At 35.9% G+C, this 18,158-nt stretch overlaps 2 protein-coding genes across 6 annotated transcripts; both read left to right on the top strand.

Annotated features, from left to right (window-relative positions):
• The first annotated feature begins 1,277 nt into the window (after window positions 1-1,277).
• On the top strand, window positions 1,278-7,898 carry SPS3F (sucrose phosphate synthase 3F). Its single transcript, XM_086643953.1, has 13 exons — window positions 1,278-1,990; window positions 2,529-2,755; window positions 2,895-2,958; window positions 3,073-3,771; window positions 4,092-4,223; window positions 4,372-4,503; window positions 4,587-4,763; window positions 4,865-4,918; window positions 4,999-5,061; window positions 5,239-6,207; window positions 6,466-6,593; window positions 6,700-7,016; window positions 7,573-7,898. The coding sequence occupies exons 1-12, from the start codon at window positions 1,691-1,693 to the stop codon at window positions 6,986-6,988; spliced, it is 3,234 nt and encodes a 1,077-aa protein (XP_086500079.1). The 5' UTR covers window positions 1,278-1,690; the 3' UTR covers window positions 6,989-7,016; window positions 7,573-7,898.
• A 517-nt stretch (window positions 7,899-8,415) lies between these two features.
• On the top strand, window positions 8,416-13,133 carry LOC147539388 (protein SAWADEE HOMEODOMAIN HOMOLOG 1-like). 5 transcript variants are annotated; one of them, XM_086642345.1, is made up of 10 exons: window positions 8,416-8,445; window positions 8,484-8,655; window positions 9,388-9,478; window positions 9,583-9,628; window positions 9,727-9,856; window positions 10,617-10,680; window positions 10,889-10,940; window positions 12,355-12,498; window positions 12,609-12,725; window positions 12,901-13,133. In XM_086642345.1, the coding sequence occupies exons 3-10, from the start codon at window positions 9,405-9,407 to the stop codon at window positions 12,940-12,942; spliced, it is 669 nt and encodes a 222-aa protein (XP_086498471.1). In that variant the 5' UTR covers window positions 8,416-8,445; window positions 8,484-8,655; window positions 9,388-9,404; the 3' UTR covers window positions 12,943-13,133. The 5 variants fall into 5 exon arrangements, with proteins under 5 accessions (XP_086498471.1, XP_086498468.1, XP_086498470.1 ...); XM_086642342.1 differs by having other exon boundaries at window positions 8,424-8,445; window positions 8,516-8,655; window positions 9,727-9,868; XM_086642344.1 differs by having other exon boundaries at window positions 8,424-8,445; window positions 8,516-8,655; window positions 9,353-9,478; window positions 9,727-9,868.
• The last annotated feature ends 5,025 nt before the right edge of the window (window positions 13,134-18,158 follow it).

Raw genomic sequence — 18,158 nt, 5'->3', positions numbered from 1 at the left:
GACGACACTCTTAATTTATGTGGACCATCTGGACACTAGTCATGAAATACAAACATTTCCTTAATAAGCTATAAAGAGTAAGAGGAATAGAAAAATACCCTAATTACATACTTGAAACTCGAGTGTTCTTAGATCTTCAAGTGGGACGACAAAGACACTCTTTCGATTACGGTAATTTCTCAGTTTCTTAATACTAAAACTTCAGGCTACATCTCCATTTTTTTTACCGACTGTATCAAAATTTATTGATTATATGAAATTTACTCATTATGATAACACTTCTAATGAAGATTTTTTTACTGATTATGTGAAATTTACGATAGCTTTCAAAAGAATCTTCCAAACTTTTTTACTGATTATATGAAATTTATGTAGTTTATCGAAAACCCTTCACATAAATTCTATATAATAAATAATAAATATATTTTAATAAAATCAGTAAAAAAAAAAAATAATTTTAATTTTATATTAGGAGCAAATTTTGATATGTAAGAGCATCTCCAATGCAACACTCAAAAAAATCTCTAAAAATCCTAGGTATCAAGTGTGAAAACTCGATTGTTAGCGCTCCTTCTACATATTATAGACATAGGCAGTCATTCAATCAATATCAATCGCCCAATAACTAAATAAAGAGATTATAAGAGAGAGTTTTTAGAGAAAGAGAGGGAGTTCATCTGAAAGAGAGGAGTAACTTTGGGGGTTTTGACGACACTTTTAACTTATGTGGACCATCTGGACACTAGTCATGAAATAGGGGATCATTTGGGAAACAAACATTTCCTTAATAAGCTATAGAGAGAGTGAGAGGAATAGAAAAATACCCTAATTACTGTTCTTAGATCTTCAAGTGGGACGACAAAGACACTCTTTCGATTACGGTAATTTCTCAGTTTCTTAATACTAAAATTTCAGTCTCCATCTCCATTGATGTTTCTTTTTGAGATAATCTCTTAATTTATGATTAAAATTTCGTGGACGAAGAAGTATGAGATTTCTCTGATTAAATCTTTGTTGAAATTTGATTAGTTAACATGTATGGATAAAGATTGTATGAGATTTGTAAAATAAATTGAGTATGAGATTTGGTTTATGTGGCACGTACAGATCCTCAAAAGCACATTATAAATTCATAGTGTCTTTCTAAAGATGTCTAAAATAACAGCGACACCGAGATCCTAATTAAATTTTGCATTGGAGAGGTTGTGACCAAAAAAAAAAAAAAAAAAAAAACATTCTAACAGGATCTAAAGAGATGTATGGTCTTTGTCCCAAATACTATGGGTATTATGAAGAAGAAAAAGAAAAGAAAACGGTCAGTTAGCATTGGGAAGCGGTCCAAACCTTGAAGCCAGTGAAAACCGGACCAAAAACCCACCAGGAAGGGGTGAAGTTAACTCCTTTCCAAACTAGAAAGTTTTCCTGACACGTGTGACGTACTTAATAACTGTCTTCCTTCTCTCTTCCACGTGTGAAACTATTGCCCTTTAACAACATCTCCTCTTCTTTAGCTTTCACATGATCATCAATCAACAAAGCCTATTTCTCTCTCTCTCACTATTTCTTACCCTTTATAAACCTCTCTCTCTCTCTAAATTTGAAAATTTCTTTCATACCCATTTACTTAATTATAAAGTTTATAGAAGAAAGAATTTGGATTTGAAGAAAAACAGAGGAGGAAGAAATTGAAATGGCAGGGAATGAATGGATAAATGGGTATTTAGAAGCAATACTTCATAGTGGAGAAAAAGCAATAGAAACAACATCAACAACAAATCAAATAGAAGAGAGAGAAAGGGAAAGAGAAAGAGGAGGAGTTCATTTTAATCCAACAAAATATTTTGTAGAAGAAGTAGTAACAGGTGTTGATGAAACAGATCTTCATAGGACATGGCTTAAAGTTGTTGCTACTCGTAATGTTCGTGAACGTAGTTCTCGTCTTGAAAATATGTGTTGGCGTATTTGGCATCTCGCTCGCAAGAAAAAACAGGTCCCTCCCTCCCTCACTCACTTTCTTCTTTTTCTCCCATCATGTACTATATGAATATCAATATCATTTTCTAAGCCAACACCTTTTTTAATATTATATTGTTTGTCATGTCAAACTGAATTATTTCGAAATTTTATTTGCTTGACAAGACATTGTTAAGAGAAACTTATTTAAATTTGGGTTCTTAGCTCTAAAATGGTAGCCAAGAGATACACATGTTACAAATCAACCAACCCGTATTTCACTAACTAATTCGATATGTTATATCATTGATGTACTATTGATTTTAGATTCTGAAAAAAAATAAAAAGTTGACAGATTTGTGTGATCAGAAGATGTCACATCAGTTTTTGAGTAAAACTAGGAGAGAAGCATTTCTCTTAGTTAAATTGTTTGTGTTCTTTATATTATAGTAATTCAAGTAAAAATAGCATCGAACCAGATGTTTCGTCACACTTGAGCTTTGTTAGATACGCATATCAATTTGCTCTTCAGTTTACATTTGAAATAAAAATATTTATTGTCGACGAATTTGTAGTTGGAATTGGAAGATCTTCAAAGATCAGCGACTAGAAGGTGGGAACGAGAGCAAGGGCGAAGGGATGCTACGGAAGATATGTCAGAAGATTTGTCCGAGGGAGAGAGGGGCGATACAATTGGGGAGATCTTGCAAACACCAAGGAAGAAGTTCCAGAGAAACTTATCCAATCTTGAAGTCTGGTCTGATGATAACAAAGAAAAGAAACTTTATATTACCCTCATCAGGTACTCATATATACATAGACGTTCTTTCCGCTAGAGTCTAATATCTCAATTCAGCAAGTTCTGGAGTCTGGACCATAGTTACATTTCTAAAATACATATTCGTACTAAAATTTTCTCCAAACTTTATCTTTTTGATCAGTTTGCATGGCTTGGTGCGGGGTGAACAAATGGAGCTTGGCCGAGATTCTGATACCGGTGGCCAGGTAACTAGTTAATCAGTTATCTTCTTAAGTGACACGTCTCAAACATTAAGATCCAATTGTGGGATTTCGTTTCAACGATTGACTTTTTTTTGCTTTTGTCGTGTTGATTTTCAGGTAAAATATGTGGTTGAGCTTGCTCGAGCACTTGCTAAAATGCCCGGGGTGTATAGGGTTGACCTATTCACGCGCCAAATATCCTCACCTGAGATCGATTGGAGTTATGGTGAGCCTACAGAGATGTTAACTTCGGCATCTGATTATGCCGATGGAGAGGAAGTAGGAGAAAGCAGTGGAGCGTATATCATACGAATACCCTTTGGACCCAGAGATAAGTACCTCAGCAAGGAATTATTGTGGCCCCATATTCAAGAATTTGTCGATGGTGCAGTAGCTCACATTCTTAATATGTCGAGGGTTTTGGGCGAGCAAATCGGTGGAGGTCAACCTATATGGCCATACGTGATTCACGGCCATTATGCAGATGCCGGAGATAGTGCAGCACTTCTTTCGGGGGCGTTAAATGTCCCTATGGTTCTCACTGGACACTCTCTTGGACGAAACAAGTTGGAGCAACTTCTTAAGCAAGGAAGACAATCAAAGGAGGACATTAATTCTACATACAAAATAATGAGGCGTATCGAAGCAGAGGAATTATCACTTGATGCTGCCGAGCTTGTTATAACAAGTACCAAGCAAGAAATAGAGGAGCAATGGGGATTATATGATGGGTTTGATGTGAAACTCGAGAAGGTTTTGAGGGCTCGTGCTCGACGTGGTGTTAATTGCCATGGTCGTTATATGCCAAGGATGGTTGTAAGTGCAATTTCCTAAGCTTTCTATTAAGGATGGTTGTAAGTGCAATTTCTAAGCTTTCTATTCGTTTAGTCTTCTTAATCAAAACATTTTATTTAGTAATACACTAAACGAGAATTCATTTCAACTCCTTATATCGATATCATTATTAGTTTTATTTTCAAAGCTTTACGCTTCTCCCGTTGGGGTTTTATTCTTGTGCTTTTTTCTTTCTTTTTGAAAAAACTACTTTTACCCATAAAGAGAAGATACATGTGAGTTGTCTAATTTTTATCATGATCTTAGGCATCAAGAATCATGTGATAATGTGATGTTTGCAGGTAATCCCTCCTGGTATGGATTTTAGCAATGTCGTAGTTCAAGAAGATCAACCAGAAGCAGACGGTGAACTCGCTTCACTTATTAGTGGGGAGGGGTCTTCTCCTAGGGCAGTACCGCCAATATGGTCCGAAGTAAGTGTAACATTTTAATTTTTTCATTAATTACAAAACTGAATAAAAATTGGTAGATCAGATGACATGCTTTGCTGACATCAGCTGCCACATCATGGTCATTAATATCTTCTCTAATATTTTCGTGCCAAATAAACTTCCCTTGTAGGTTATGCGGTTTCTATCAAATCCCCACAAGCCGATGATCCTGGCTTTGTCAAGGCCAGATCCTAAAAAGAACATAACCACTCTACTCAAAGCCTTTGGGGAATGTCGTCCGTTAAGGGAGTTAGCCAATCTTGTAAGTATTTGAATATTTTGTAATTTGGATGTTTATCGTGATATAAAGATATGCTTATAACGACCATATTTTCTTCTTTATAGACACTTATAATGGGAAACAGAGATGATATAGAAGAAATGTCCGGTGGTAATGCTAGTGTGCTTACGACAGTTCTAAAGCTGATTGATAAGTATGATTTGTACGGGCTTGTTGCATACCCAAAGCATCACAAACAATCCGATGTTCCAGATATTTATCGTCTTGCAGCGAAGTCAAAGGTTTTTCCGATTCCATGCATGATGTCTCTCATTAAATTCTCGCTGTCTCTTTCTTTCTTTTAAGTGAATGATTATCATATAAGTGATTGTTAAAATGTCAGGGAGTGTTCATAAATCCGGCTCTAGTGGAGCCGTTTGGTCTTACTCTAATTGAGGTGAGTTTTTCATACATTACAGTCTCCTTTCCTTAGTTCATTAATCAAAACTTTGACGTTCTTGGCTTGGAATATTGTAGGCTGCCGCTCATGGTCTCCCAATGGTGGCTACTAAAAATGGTGGCCCAGTCGACATTCATCAGGTCGGTGTTTCTTATTTATCATGAGTCTATGACATTCTCTTTAGCCTTGCCGAAATGACTTTACCTCTACAAATGATATAGTACCGACCAATGATTGGATTTTTTTTCGCATGTATAACTGTATATACGTATATATGTAGTTTCTTGTCTTATTTTATTCTTTTGAATGATGCCTAGGCATTGAACAACGGGTTACTCGTAGATCCACATGATCAACAAGCAATTTCAGATGCACTACTAAAACTAGTTTCAGAGAAGAATCTATGGCATGACTGTAGGAATAACGGGTGGAAGAATATACACCTCTTTTCATGGCCGGAGCATTGTCGTACGTATTTAACAAGAGTGGCCGCTTGTAGAATGAGGCACCCCCAGTGGCAAACTGACACTCCAATAGATGATGGCATAGCCGAAGAGTCTTTCAGTGACTCATTGACGGATGTTCATGACATGTCTCTTCGACTCTCAGTTGATGGCGAAAAAACTTCAATTAACGGTTCATTGGAATACGATGCTGCGGAATTAGAGAAAATTGCAGAACAAGGTGGTCCTGAGCTACAAGAGCAAGTGAAAAATATTTTAAAGAAGATTCCTAAGCCGGCACGCAAAGAAGTTGAGAGTGGAAAACGACAGCCGGAGAATGTAGGAAGCAAATATAACTCTTTAAGAAGAAGGCGTAGACTAATCGTTATAGCACTAGATTGCTATGACAGTGAAGGTGCTCCGGAGGGCAAGATGATTCCAATAATACAAGAGATATTCAAGGCTGTTAAGTCAGATGGTCAAACTGCACGGTTCTCGGGATTTGCACTCTCAACCGCTATGCCTTTGTGTGAAACATTAGAGTTCTTGAAATCAGGCAAGATCCAAGTAATGGATTTTGATGCTTTGGTTTGTAGTAGCGGGAGTGAAGTGTATTATCCGGGTTCTTCCACAGATGATGACGGGAAGTTCTATCCAGACCCTGATTATTCATCTCATATTGAATATCGTTGGGGTTGTGACGGCTTGAAAAGGACTATTTGGAAACTTATGAACACAAAGGAAGGCCGAGGGGAACATGAAAATTCTTCAAGCCCAATTGAGGAAGACACCAAATCAAGCAATGGCTATTGTATCTCGTATATGATGAAGGATCCTACCAAGGTACGAAACACATACACTTGCCATTAATATTTTTTACTTTTCGAACATAAAGGTATGAAAACCCCAAGAGTCAAACAACAGCCCCAAATCCTTTAGATAGTAATTCTCAGAAAACTTTGAACTTGGATCCATTTTCGCAATTTACTAAATCGAATGACGTTCACGTTTAATGGTGGGCTTGTTCTTGGTGATATTAGCATTTGGAATTCTTTGTTTTTTGTTGCAAGTCTTACGTATTATTATGATCAATTATTTCAGGCAAAGAAAGTAGATGAGCTGAGACAGAAGCTCAGAATGCGAGGACTTCGATGTCATCTAATGTACTGCAGGAGCTCGACACGGATGCAAGCTATCCCTCTCCTCGCCTCTCGATCTCAGGCACTAAGGTATTGATTATTGCTTATAGATTTAAAATGTTTTCTATAAGAAACAATCTTTATAATCGTTTGGGCATTTATATTTCAATTGGTTTATAATGTCATTACTTGGAAGGTACTTGTTTGTTCGTTGGGGATTAAATGTCGCAAATATGTATGTGGTTCTTGGTGAGACGGGCGATACTGATTATGAAGAACTAATTTCTGGAACACATAAAACTATAATCATGAAAGGAGTTGTGGAGAAAGGTTCTGAAGATTTACTAAGAACAGTAGGAAGCTTCATGAAAGACGATATTGTTCCTGGCGGAAGTCCACTTATCACTCACATAAATAGTGATGCGAAAGCTGACGAGATCTCAAGTGTTCTAAAGCAAGTCTCAAAATCTGGTGGTAGAATGTAAAAGAGAGATCAACATCAATAAAGACAAGGTTAGTATAGTTAAAGCATTTTATCTTCGATGCTTTTTGTCATTCAATGACTGCTTGTACGTTCTCCTAGCATTTGTAGTATGAGTTTGACAAGTGAGTATTGTTAGGGCTTATTGGGTCTAACTCCACTAGGTCATTCGCTGACTGCATCAGTACTATTCAAGTTCTTGCATGTTCTTCTAGCATTTGTAGTATGAGTTTGACAAGTGAGTATTATTAGAGCCCATTGGACCTAACTCTTCGAGAAAACTTAGATTGGAAGGAAAGAATTGCCTAAACATTGATCGACAATATAAATCCTAAATCTTAGGCAATGTGGGTTAGTGTTAATACTCTCCCTCCGTGACGGGGTAAGGTAATGAAGTTGCGACACATCTCTGGTCCAGTGTTCCCTGAAACTAGCTCTGATACCTAACTTTCCATGATATTGGCTTGCAGTGGGCCTACCTGTCCTACAATGGGGCTAATCATCCTGGAGTAGACTACATTATAGAATCCAATATTTCGTCGTTATGGGCTGATACTAATAAGTTTTTTTTTCCTCGCTCTCTTGCAGAATGATCACTCAATAATTTGATAATCAAAGTGGGTAGCCCAAAATCAGCTGCAATTTCATTTTAGTTCACTGTGACAGGCAAGGTGATGAATGTTATGAACTTTCAGGTAGAGTTGAAGGAACCAGAACTTTTCTCATCAAATTCTTATGAGCCTAAGCAAATAAGGAAAATGTGGAATTGGTTATTGTAGAGAAACACATAGTATTTAAGCCTCACTGAGGTTGTATTCATCTTTTTTTTTTTTGGAAGTTTGTCGTTTGATTTTTGTTCGCCTATGTTGACTACAATTTTTGAAAGAGAAGTTTATTTGATTCGGTTTTCTTTATTGTTTGAACTTTGAAAGGTGGAGACCATTACCTATGTTATGTTTGAATAACTGAAAAACGACTACGCACAATTGATTTCTTATGAAACTTTCACATTTGTAAAAAATTCAAAACAAAAAGTAGATATAACACATTCCCCGCGTGTCAAGGTTGACATTATCTTGCTTCTTCATTCTCCAAGTAAAATTTAGAACCTTTCACATGAACTTATCATTGGCAGAACTTATCATTGTCACGAGTGCCAAGGTCCACATTAACTTGCTTCTTCTTCTCAAAATAAAATTCATAACACTTTATTTTGCTCTTGTTAAAACTTTTTAAGTTGATTAAATCGATGAAATTTAATTTTTGTTATCAAGGAACGGTTTCTAACAATTTTACCGTTTGTACTGGTCCACGACAACTAGAAGTATGTTGTTCTTCGCACCTTTCAACATTTTTAGCCCTGCACCGATTTATGCGAGTGTATACAGAGGGAATATATTTGCGCAGTTTCGCCCATATTATGCAAAATTTACACCAAAAAAAAAAAAAGTTACCAAGAGAGTAAGTCTCAAAAGTTTCAACAAAAAAAAAAAAAAAAGAGTAAGTCTAAAAATGACATGTCCCTTGTAAGCCAGAGCCCAGAGGCAACTAGAAATTTGGCACCTTTAGACAAAAACTTCTCTCTAAACGGCAGAATCTTCATTCAAGAACAGATTTTGCTGTTCCCTTCTCGGAACTAGAGAAGGAAAGGAAGTAACTTTGAACTTAACGGTAAGTAATATATCCTTAAAATAGCATTTAATCGGATTACTGATTTTAATGAGTTAGATTTGAGTATGAATCACTAGTTAAGTAAGCTTCTATTTGGCATTTAAACTGGAAATTTCTGTAGTTATTGTTTTAGCTTAGAGGAAGAAAGAACAACATGAACAAGATTAATGCAAGCCCTAGTTTTAACAATCTTGATTATGAGTTAAAACCCTCCTGGAACTCATTTTGGTAAATTTTGATCTTGATTTATACATTTAACCTAATTAGAAACTATATCATTTATTTGTACCCTTTTGTAGTTCAATCCAAGTGAAGTGAGAGGTGCTTTGTTCTACTAATTTGGGTTCAAATCAACTGTAACTCAGAGGGAATTATGTTTAGGTCAAACTGATCTTCATTATATATTGTTTGTTTTGAGTTGAAAGTAGTTGATAGATTTGTCCTTTTTAGTGTTTTTAAGGTAAACCAAGTAAAAAGTGGAAAGAAGCGAAATTGTAGCTTTCGTTAGGACTCGTTTTGTAAATGTAATAAGAGCAAACTGGCCGAAAGTCCCTATGCCAAATGCATTAAGTCCAACATCTTCGGCGGTAACCTATTGGACGCATGTTGAGTGTATCTGTGTTGTTGGTATAGTTAGGTCTTTTTCTCACTTACCCCCTCGAAATAGGTTTATCTTTTTTTTTTTTTTTTTTTGCAGTGTTCCGCATTTGATCATGTTTTGTTGTTAAATAGATCGGATAAATGCAAGTATGCAACCGCCAACAGAAGACTCAGAAGAAGAGACGTTGAGTCAGATCTTAGAAAAGCTTGCTAGAAAGTTCAGGTAAGTAAATCAAATTAACTACCTATCTTATTAGTTAAGTTGGTAACTAAGAAGTTGCAGCATCTCTGAATCTATGGTTAATTCTTCCTTCTCTTCAATTGTAGTCATGATACAGGTCGTGCTGGAAACCCTTCCTTAGAACAAGAAGAGGTTTGTCTTTTGTTGTATTTTTTTTTACCGTGGATTATCTAATATCATCTTAAACAATATGTATTATATTCGCTCCTACACATGGTTGGCTGTCTCAGGGAAGTTCGGGCCAAACCAAGCATCAAGCTTCTTACTCACATGGTTCTCTCAAAGTTGAGCTTGCTGCTTCAACAGATGCCTTTGTTCCTAAGAGTGAACCTGCCGAGAATTCCTTTGTCAACCCTACAGGTAATCTCTTAGGTTTGTTTATCGACATATAATCACTTATAATGCAAATTGTGGAGCGTCAGTCTTTATCTTTCTATTCAGGCCAATTTTGTTTACTTTTCACCCCCTATTTTGATGTTTCAAAGGCTTGATATATAGATGGACAGTTGGTTCACTGATTTTGTACTACGAAGCAGAAATGTATTTTCAAAATTTCAAATATACATTAGAATGTGCGGTTTATAATCATATTTTACAGATCAATGTCGTCGTGAGTTGGTGCTTCTTTTCCTGGCTTTCATTTTCTATCTTCACTTTTAGGATGATTGCTTAGACTGCCGTATGGAGACTTACGAAGCGATAGCATTCTGCATGTATATGCATTTGGGTCCCTTGGTTTAGCTTCTTGTTGTTAATGTACATTCCGTTTGGAGTTCATGAGACTTAAAAAGATTGATATTTTTCTTGTTTGACAAACGAAGTAGCAACCTGCATCATGTTTCTCTTTCATATGGATGTTGTGCTTTTTTGTTTTCTAACTTGACATATGCCTTGATGCATTCATCTCTCGCCTTGAGAATTACTAGGTGATAGCATTCTGCATGCACATGCCTTTTCCGCCTTGAGGTGGAAAACCATTTCTAATGTTTGTTATCACTATCATGAAGTATATTTTTCCTTTTTATCGGTAAATACTAAAGAGTATATATTTTACTTCTCTTGGTGTTTGATATTAAACTCCGTGTCTCAATTCGTCTAATTATTTAAATACAAAATGCAGGTAGGAGGCTCCTAGATATATCAGAATTGAGGTTTGAGGCCAAATCATTAAAAGACGAGGCATGGTAAGAATGCAATCCAATGGGATGGAGTGTGTGATGCAGTTTCTGGATCCAATACTTATTACGGCTATTAATTTTATGCTTACCTATTCAATGATATTGTCAACACACAGACACACATGTAGATATGCAAATAGAAAATATAATATATATATATATATATATATATATATATATATATATACATATGACATCTCTTTACTTCATGCAGGTACGATGTTGCGTTTTTTGTCAACCACAGAGTTCATAGGTCTGGCGAATTTGTGAGTGTTTTTAATCTCTAAACTTTTATAATTTGTTTAAGCTGCCCAATTTGAGGGGCAGATATATTTTTCGTACATAGACCTAATAACCTCCTTGTTTCAAAATTCTAGACAACCTTTTTTGTCTTTAATGTCCATGTGATTCTGTCGAAATCCTTTGAAGGACTTGCCTCAAGGTCTTGAGATGAGCGAGGTCTAGAATCTTTTACTGCGAGTGTCGATGATGAATGAGACACCAACCCCGTGGCAAGTTGCTTACTTTTTTAATGGGTTAATTTTAATTCGACCCCCAATTTTTGACTAATCGAAAAATTCGGCCACTATATTTGTCCATCTTTCCAATTTGGCCCCCAATTCCGTTAGTCAAACTTAACAAGCAATATTGTATTTCCTTTTTTACCCTTTCTTTCAAATGGTATCCCTCTATGCCCTTTATCTTTCTTATCTGCCGGAAATATTCACCAACAAAGACCAGAAGACCGTTGCTAGGGACCTTGAACAATTTTTTTTTAAAACTATCGCTTTCTTCCTCTAAAACCACCACCACCACCACAACACCACCATGTATCTCTTTCTCTCTCTCTTATTGGGGGTTCTCCCAAACTGGGGTAGATAGAGAGATAAGAAGGATAAAGGATAACGGAAGTAGTTTCAAAGGAACAGTAAAAATAGAAAGACTATATTGACTGTTAAGTTTGACTAACAGAATTATGGTATTAAGGGCCAAATTAGAATGTCAGATAAATATGGGGCCAAACTTTTCAGTTGGTCACAAATTGGAATTAGCCATGTTTGAATTAGGATGACTAACTTGGTAAGTTGGGGAAGGAGCAATTGGGGAGTGATAATAACCGATACGGTGCTTGACCTGTCGGCCGACAAGAATTACGACACAAAAGTAATTCAAAGTTCAAATAGACAAAATAGAGATCTATTTCTTGATCTTTTTTCTCTACTAATTTCTGTATCATTAATAATCTCAAACTTAGGTATGTATAAGGAACCAACTTAACTTGATAACAGAGTTTCCTAACAACTTGCTGAAATAAATTACTCATGATAAGATAACTAAAGCAATAGAAACCTAATTAAATCTCTGTAATAAAACCAGTACGCATCGAACTGGTGATGGATATTATATATATATAGCTTTATGTAACGAATAGATAGTTAAACACCTTCTCTTATCCTGATATAACATCTTAGTAAGACAATAATAAATATTATACGTAATACTGGGTAATCTGAAACATCATCCAACTGCATAAATTGATTCCACAGTACGGATCATTCCAGTGGGGAGAAGAGCCTCGACACTACGGTAAATGTGCTCATTTCGGACATGAGGTGGCACCCAATGTTTGCGGCTTACATATACCTAAATGAGTAATCTTTTTCTTTATTTTTTTTGTAGGAAGTGCTTGCACGATTTCTTGGGTTTGGTAAGGAAGAGGATGAGTGGGTGAATGTGAAGAGGGCGGTCCGTGAGCGATCTATCCCTGTGGAGCCCTCTGAATGTGAGAAAGTCCAGGTTGGTGATCTTGTTCTATGCTTCCAGGTACGAACTTGTATATATAAGTTTCAGTTTTTAGTAGTTCTATGTATTCTTCGACTCTTTGCTTGCACTATATGTCATGTCAATACCCTTTGAGTTTGTTTCTTCTTCAGGAGAAGATGGATCAGGCTCTCTATTTTGATGCCCATATTGTCGAAATTAGGAGATCACATGACATTAGTGGCTGCAGCTGCGTCTTTTTGGTTAGGTTCGACCATGATAACTCTGAGGTAGGATTTCATTATTTTAGGATGAGTTTGGGATTGTTTTTCTTCTACAACTCACATTCATTTTTCGACTTCTGTCTGGATTTTGCCAAAAAATGCCATCGAGGGTCTTTTGTAGCGGACTTTAGGAAGCATCTCAATGAACATTCTTTAAGACTCTCTCTATCGTATATGGCAGGAAAGCGTTGGTTTAACAAGTATATGCCGCCGGCCACCATAAGGACTCATCAATGTTACACTCGACTTTTTGACTTTCAAGGGTGATCGACTATCAATCGAGAAGTTCTGGAACTGTATCTGGTTCTAAATTTTGAATGTAGCACAATCATCTTTGATGCTGTAATATTTCTCGGGTTAAAATGTATGTACTAGCACTTTTTGTGTATATGAATGAATCTTGTCTGTGTGAGTGTTATCTGAAGACTGAAGAAATTTGAGAACTCTCAAGGTTAAGATAAATATTCATGTCAACATTTTGTCATAAGAAGGAACAGTAAACTTTCGTGCTCCTTCAAGAAGTAAAAATGGTCTGTGGATGATGAAACATTTTAATTGTTGTTCGATCTTTCAAATTTATACGACAAGAAAAACAAGTGAAACATAAGAATTTGATCAGCTAAAGGTAATGTGTCTTCAATTTGGACATGCCTTATAACAAAATATTTTAAGATGTTAATTAAAACAGGTTATAAGCCAATTTGCCTTTATACTTCTCAAGGTGATTTGGGGTGATCCTTAGCTCCATTAAACCTACCCTTGGCTATTTCGGAACTCCGATTCATCAATATCTCATTCATTCGTAGACGATTTTGACCAAACTTAACTCTAACTTGAAGAGCTTTATGCGACAAAAACAACAGTAGAAAAAGATCTTTATTTCGATGAATGTAGTCTGATCAAACTAGAAAATACGATACCATTAATCATCGGTTTCGACATTTATAAATAATCAAACCAAGAACTTTATTAAAGAATCACATTAAGAGTTTTCAAGGACATTTTGGTTCACCCTCTTTGGTCTTCCAGTTGTTGTAGCAAGGGCACTCTTCTTTGTTTCCATAAGTTCCAGAAGGAACACATAAACACTCAGCACAACACTTATTGCAATAGAACAAGCAAGGCTTCTTATGACTTGTTGCTGAACATCTGAACTCGCAAGCATTCTCACACTCTGTGTTTCACAATTTACACAAACAAAGAGATGCTACTTAATTTGAAAGTACATTGTTTTGCTCGCTTAAACTATTTGACCAAATCTATAAGAACTATATATATAACTTGTTAAAAGAAAAATGAAATTACCTTCTGGCTTGAGGGACCCTTCTCCGCCTTTCTGTGAAATAGTTTTAAATTTTCTCGTGAGAAATTTATTTTCCTTAGGAAATTACAACTTAAATAAAACAAACATTGTACTTTATCTCAAAATAACTTACAGGTTGATAGGTAATTGTGTTGATATTTTCACTCAGTTCCCCCTGTGTGAAAAATAAATCTTTGGTAAGCTTTTTAGAAGGAAAAATATGTAGATTCATTCCTATCATGTAAAATATAAGAATATATTCAATACCGGAAGATTGAAAATTAAAAAAATGTTTAGCTTACTGATAATCAAATGAGAAAATCAAAACTTCATCTTAATACGTCCAAACAATTAATTGAAATTTAATTTTGGAGAAACAAGAAAAATAGAATCAACAAACAAACAAAAAAGCAAAAATTAAAAAGTTTACCTGTGAGAATTGGAGAAGAAAGCAAATGAAAACAAAAAAGAGAAAGTAAAAGGAATAACGTGCCATCAGTCAGATAATGATTTTTGTATAGCTCAGAAGTTCTTCTTTAGAATGATGAAAAAATGATTTGTGTTTGAGGAAAATAACCATGTTCATTGTATTTATAGCTAAGTTTCTCATTGGTAAAGATCTATTACCCTTGCTCCTATACAACAATAATTTATGTATAACAAAAATCTCTTTGATTTGGGAATATCTTTACAATTAATGAATCAAAATTTGCTACCTAAGTATGCAAAATAATAAAGAATTCATAATTAGTAATTTGTAGCTACGTTTAATGGTCATGAGTGAGTGGGCTACAACAAGGGTGATATTTGCCTATAACAACTTTCCTTTATTAAAAGTAAAAAAATTTACAAAGTCAAACTTGATATTTTTCTTACCATGTATACTAAATTACATTTTTCTTTGTTGAGAGAAAGAACAAACAAGGACTAAGTAGAAAGACAATTGGAGAGGTCTCGAATGGAGTGTCAAGTACGCCTGGATAAGTTTTTTCTTCCCCATCTCGCCAGTTCATCTGCCTGCTCATTGTTTTGCCTAGGAGTGTGAGTGAAGACGATGCTTTCGAACTTGTCTCTGAGAAATGGATATAGTGTCCATGTGTTTCCCAGATTGCCACTGGATTAATTGTGGTTTTGTTGTTGTGGAGGTATCGAATTAAGTTCTGATTATCGCTCTCAATGTGGATGTGGTGGATGTGGTGGATTTTTAACTCTACTGCCCATTGCATAGCGCACATTATTGCTTGACATTCACATTCTTCTGCATTTTGTCCCATGATGGTGTCGGCTAAAGCTGCTATGAAAAATGTTTTGTCGTCGTGCATAATACATCCAATGTCCGATGGTTCCGAAAGGGAGGTGAAGGAGGCATCAACATTGATTTTAGTGAACGGGGCTTCAGGTGCTATCCAGTTCATCTGGTTATTGTTCGCTGAGCTGGTCTTTTTTGGTGGTAGTGCCTTTGATTTTGATGATAACCTGCATGGGGGTTTGTTCCTTTGCCGAGAAGCATTTTTCACATCTTGATTTCCATAAAAACCATAGCATTTTTGCATCAGGTGTCACTGTTTCTGCTTCTAGATCTTTCCATTGTAGAATCCGGTCTCTGAGATTGGTGATATTATCTGTTATAACATTAAAATAAAACCATATAGGTCGAGCATAATAACAGTGTAATAATACATGCGTCATTGTTTCAGCATTGTCGCAGTAAGGACAGTTGTAGAGGTTTCCAATAAATTTTCCAATCTTGTCTCGCACAGGTAGACTATTAGTACAACATTTCCACAAGAATAGTTTGATTCTCGGTGTGGTAGTTATAGTCCAGATAAAATTCCATTCTGTCGGCTCATGTATATAGTTGTTGCTTCTTAGATACTGAAACATAGAACGGATTGTAAAGTTACCTGATTTGGTTAAGGTCCATCTTATTGTATCTTCTTTGTGTACCTGTAGACTAATACTTAGGATAGCCCTGCATATATCATTGTTAAAGCATTGATATATAATATTCATATTCCACATATTATTCGTAATAATTTGCGCCACTTTGGTGAGAGTCCAATTTCTATCGTTAGTAAGCGGTGGCGGGTGGTTCCGAATCCAGTAATCATGTCAGATATCAATGTCAGTACCTTTATTAACGTCCCAAAAGATTAGGTTCGACACCTGGTCAAAATGTTTTACTATAGATTTCCAAAGCCAAGAGTGGTTAGGTTTGGCAAGACGAGGTTTAAACTCTATAGGAAAATATTTAGCTTTGAAGATTTTGGCCCAAGGAGTCTTGGGGTTTTTGAGAATGCGCCAGACTAGCTTGCTAAGAAAGGCTTGATAATTGCTAAGAAAGGCTTGGTTATCAAGAGTGGCAAGACGAAAACCAAGACCTCCTAATTTGCGAGGGAGGCAGATGGAGGACCAGTTTATGGGGTGAATAGACTTGGATTTTCCCCACAAAAACCGTTAGATGGCCTCAATGTATACTAAATTTTTATACTAAATTAAATTAAAATATATTCCAAAAAGGAAAACAAGTGTTGTTTAAAAATGTAGTACATGAAAGAATATCATTAACATTAATAAGTTGTTAAATTAATGCATTTCATTGTTTATCGTGATAAAGAAAAATAAATCTTTATTTTCTTAAGGCAATCTTTACGCCGTGTAGTTTCTACAAATGGTATGACATTTTACTGTCTCGATATAATGACTTACATGTACCAATAGAAATATTTTTTTAATTCGGCAATGGTTGAATTCCATTCAATAATTATCGTTTGTCTTCAAGATACCACGACCTACCATTCACAGATACGGTATTTAAAATAGACGTGCAATTGGCATAGGGCCAAGCATATCTCGTCCCTAGGTTGAGACGTGCTCGGTTTGCCCAGTTGCGTCTAAGACAAGTCCGAGCGCAAGTTTCGGACATCCAAATACGAGATGTCTGAGATGTGTCTTCGGACGCGTCTCAGACTTGTCCGAGACAGTGTCATCCGACCCAACTCGCCTTAGCTTGCCAAGACAGTCTCCAAGTTTTTTTTTCGTTTCACATAATTTTGAAATTCCTTTCAAAATAAATTTTCACAATTTTGAAAAACCCCATTTCCCAAAATCTTTTTAACTTTTGAAACTCTTTTCAAAACCAAATCTCTTGAAACCCTTTTCAAATTATCATTCTGAAAAATAATTTGGACTAATCCAATTTGTAATTCCATCAAATTATCATCTGAGACTCTTTTCGGATCTAACCATTTTGTACTGTATCTTAGTCTAAAACCAACCAAAATCAACTTGTATAGGAGGCTCCGTCAATGTTGAACCATGGTGTCAAATAATGTTCTAAACGGAATCTCAAGTATCCTATATCTAGGTACATAAGATAATTACAATAAAATTTGCTTCCCCTGTGACTAGTTGCTTCCCTTTTCTCGAAGATAAAAAACTCCACTTGTACAGTTCCTCTACTTGAAACACCTGAGCAATCGACTTGATCTTCCGCTCTTTAGGTTAGCTATAACCGAATCAAGACTGATGATGACAAAATTTGTCATTCTGCTATCATCCAGGATGATATACTAGTTTGTTGAATCTCGAATTACTCTCACGAATTGGGATGAAAAATATACAGAGAACTTGGAAACCTCTCTGACGCTCAAGTTACTAAATGCGTTTTTATAGTTAAATTAATGAGTATTGAAGCTTCGAGCTTAGGGATTGGATCTTTGTTTGATGGTATTGGCTTGACTGTTAAGTCGTTACATCGTGTCTCGTTCAAAGCGAGATTTTAGAATGTTTTCATATGACTCGTGATGTTCGAGTTGAGTCGTCTCAATGGATTTGGGCTGATTTACGTCCATTTGAGGACTTAGTCGATTCAGATACAGGCCGATCAGTTTTGTCTCGTTTATGTGGTGTTTTTTCTCTGTATTTCAAATCTGACACATCTGGACTTGGAGTTTCAGATTACAAGTCAGACAAAATTAAACAATTTGGACATGCCTCGTAACAAAATATTTTAAGATGTTAATTAAAACAGGTTATAAGCCAATTTGCCTTTATAGTTCTCAAGGTGATTTGGGGTGATCATTAGCTCCATTAAACCTATCCTTGGCTATTTCGGAACTCCCCATTCATCAATA

This window comes from Eschscholzia californica, unplaced genomic scaffold (assembly GCF_041429995.1).
Source record: "Eschscholzia californica isolate CP2 unplaced genomic scaffold, dmEscCali1.0.p SCAF_5, whole genome shotgun sequence".
In the NCBI taxonomy this organism is placed as follows: domain Eukaryota; kingdom Viridiplantae; phylum Streptophyta; class Magnoliopsida; order Ranunculales; family Papaveraceae; genus Eschscholzia; species Eschscholzia californica.
This window is presented reverse-complemented; position numbering and strand designations above follow the sequence as displayed.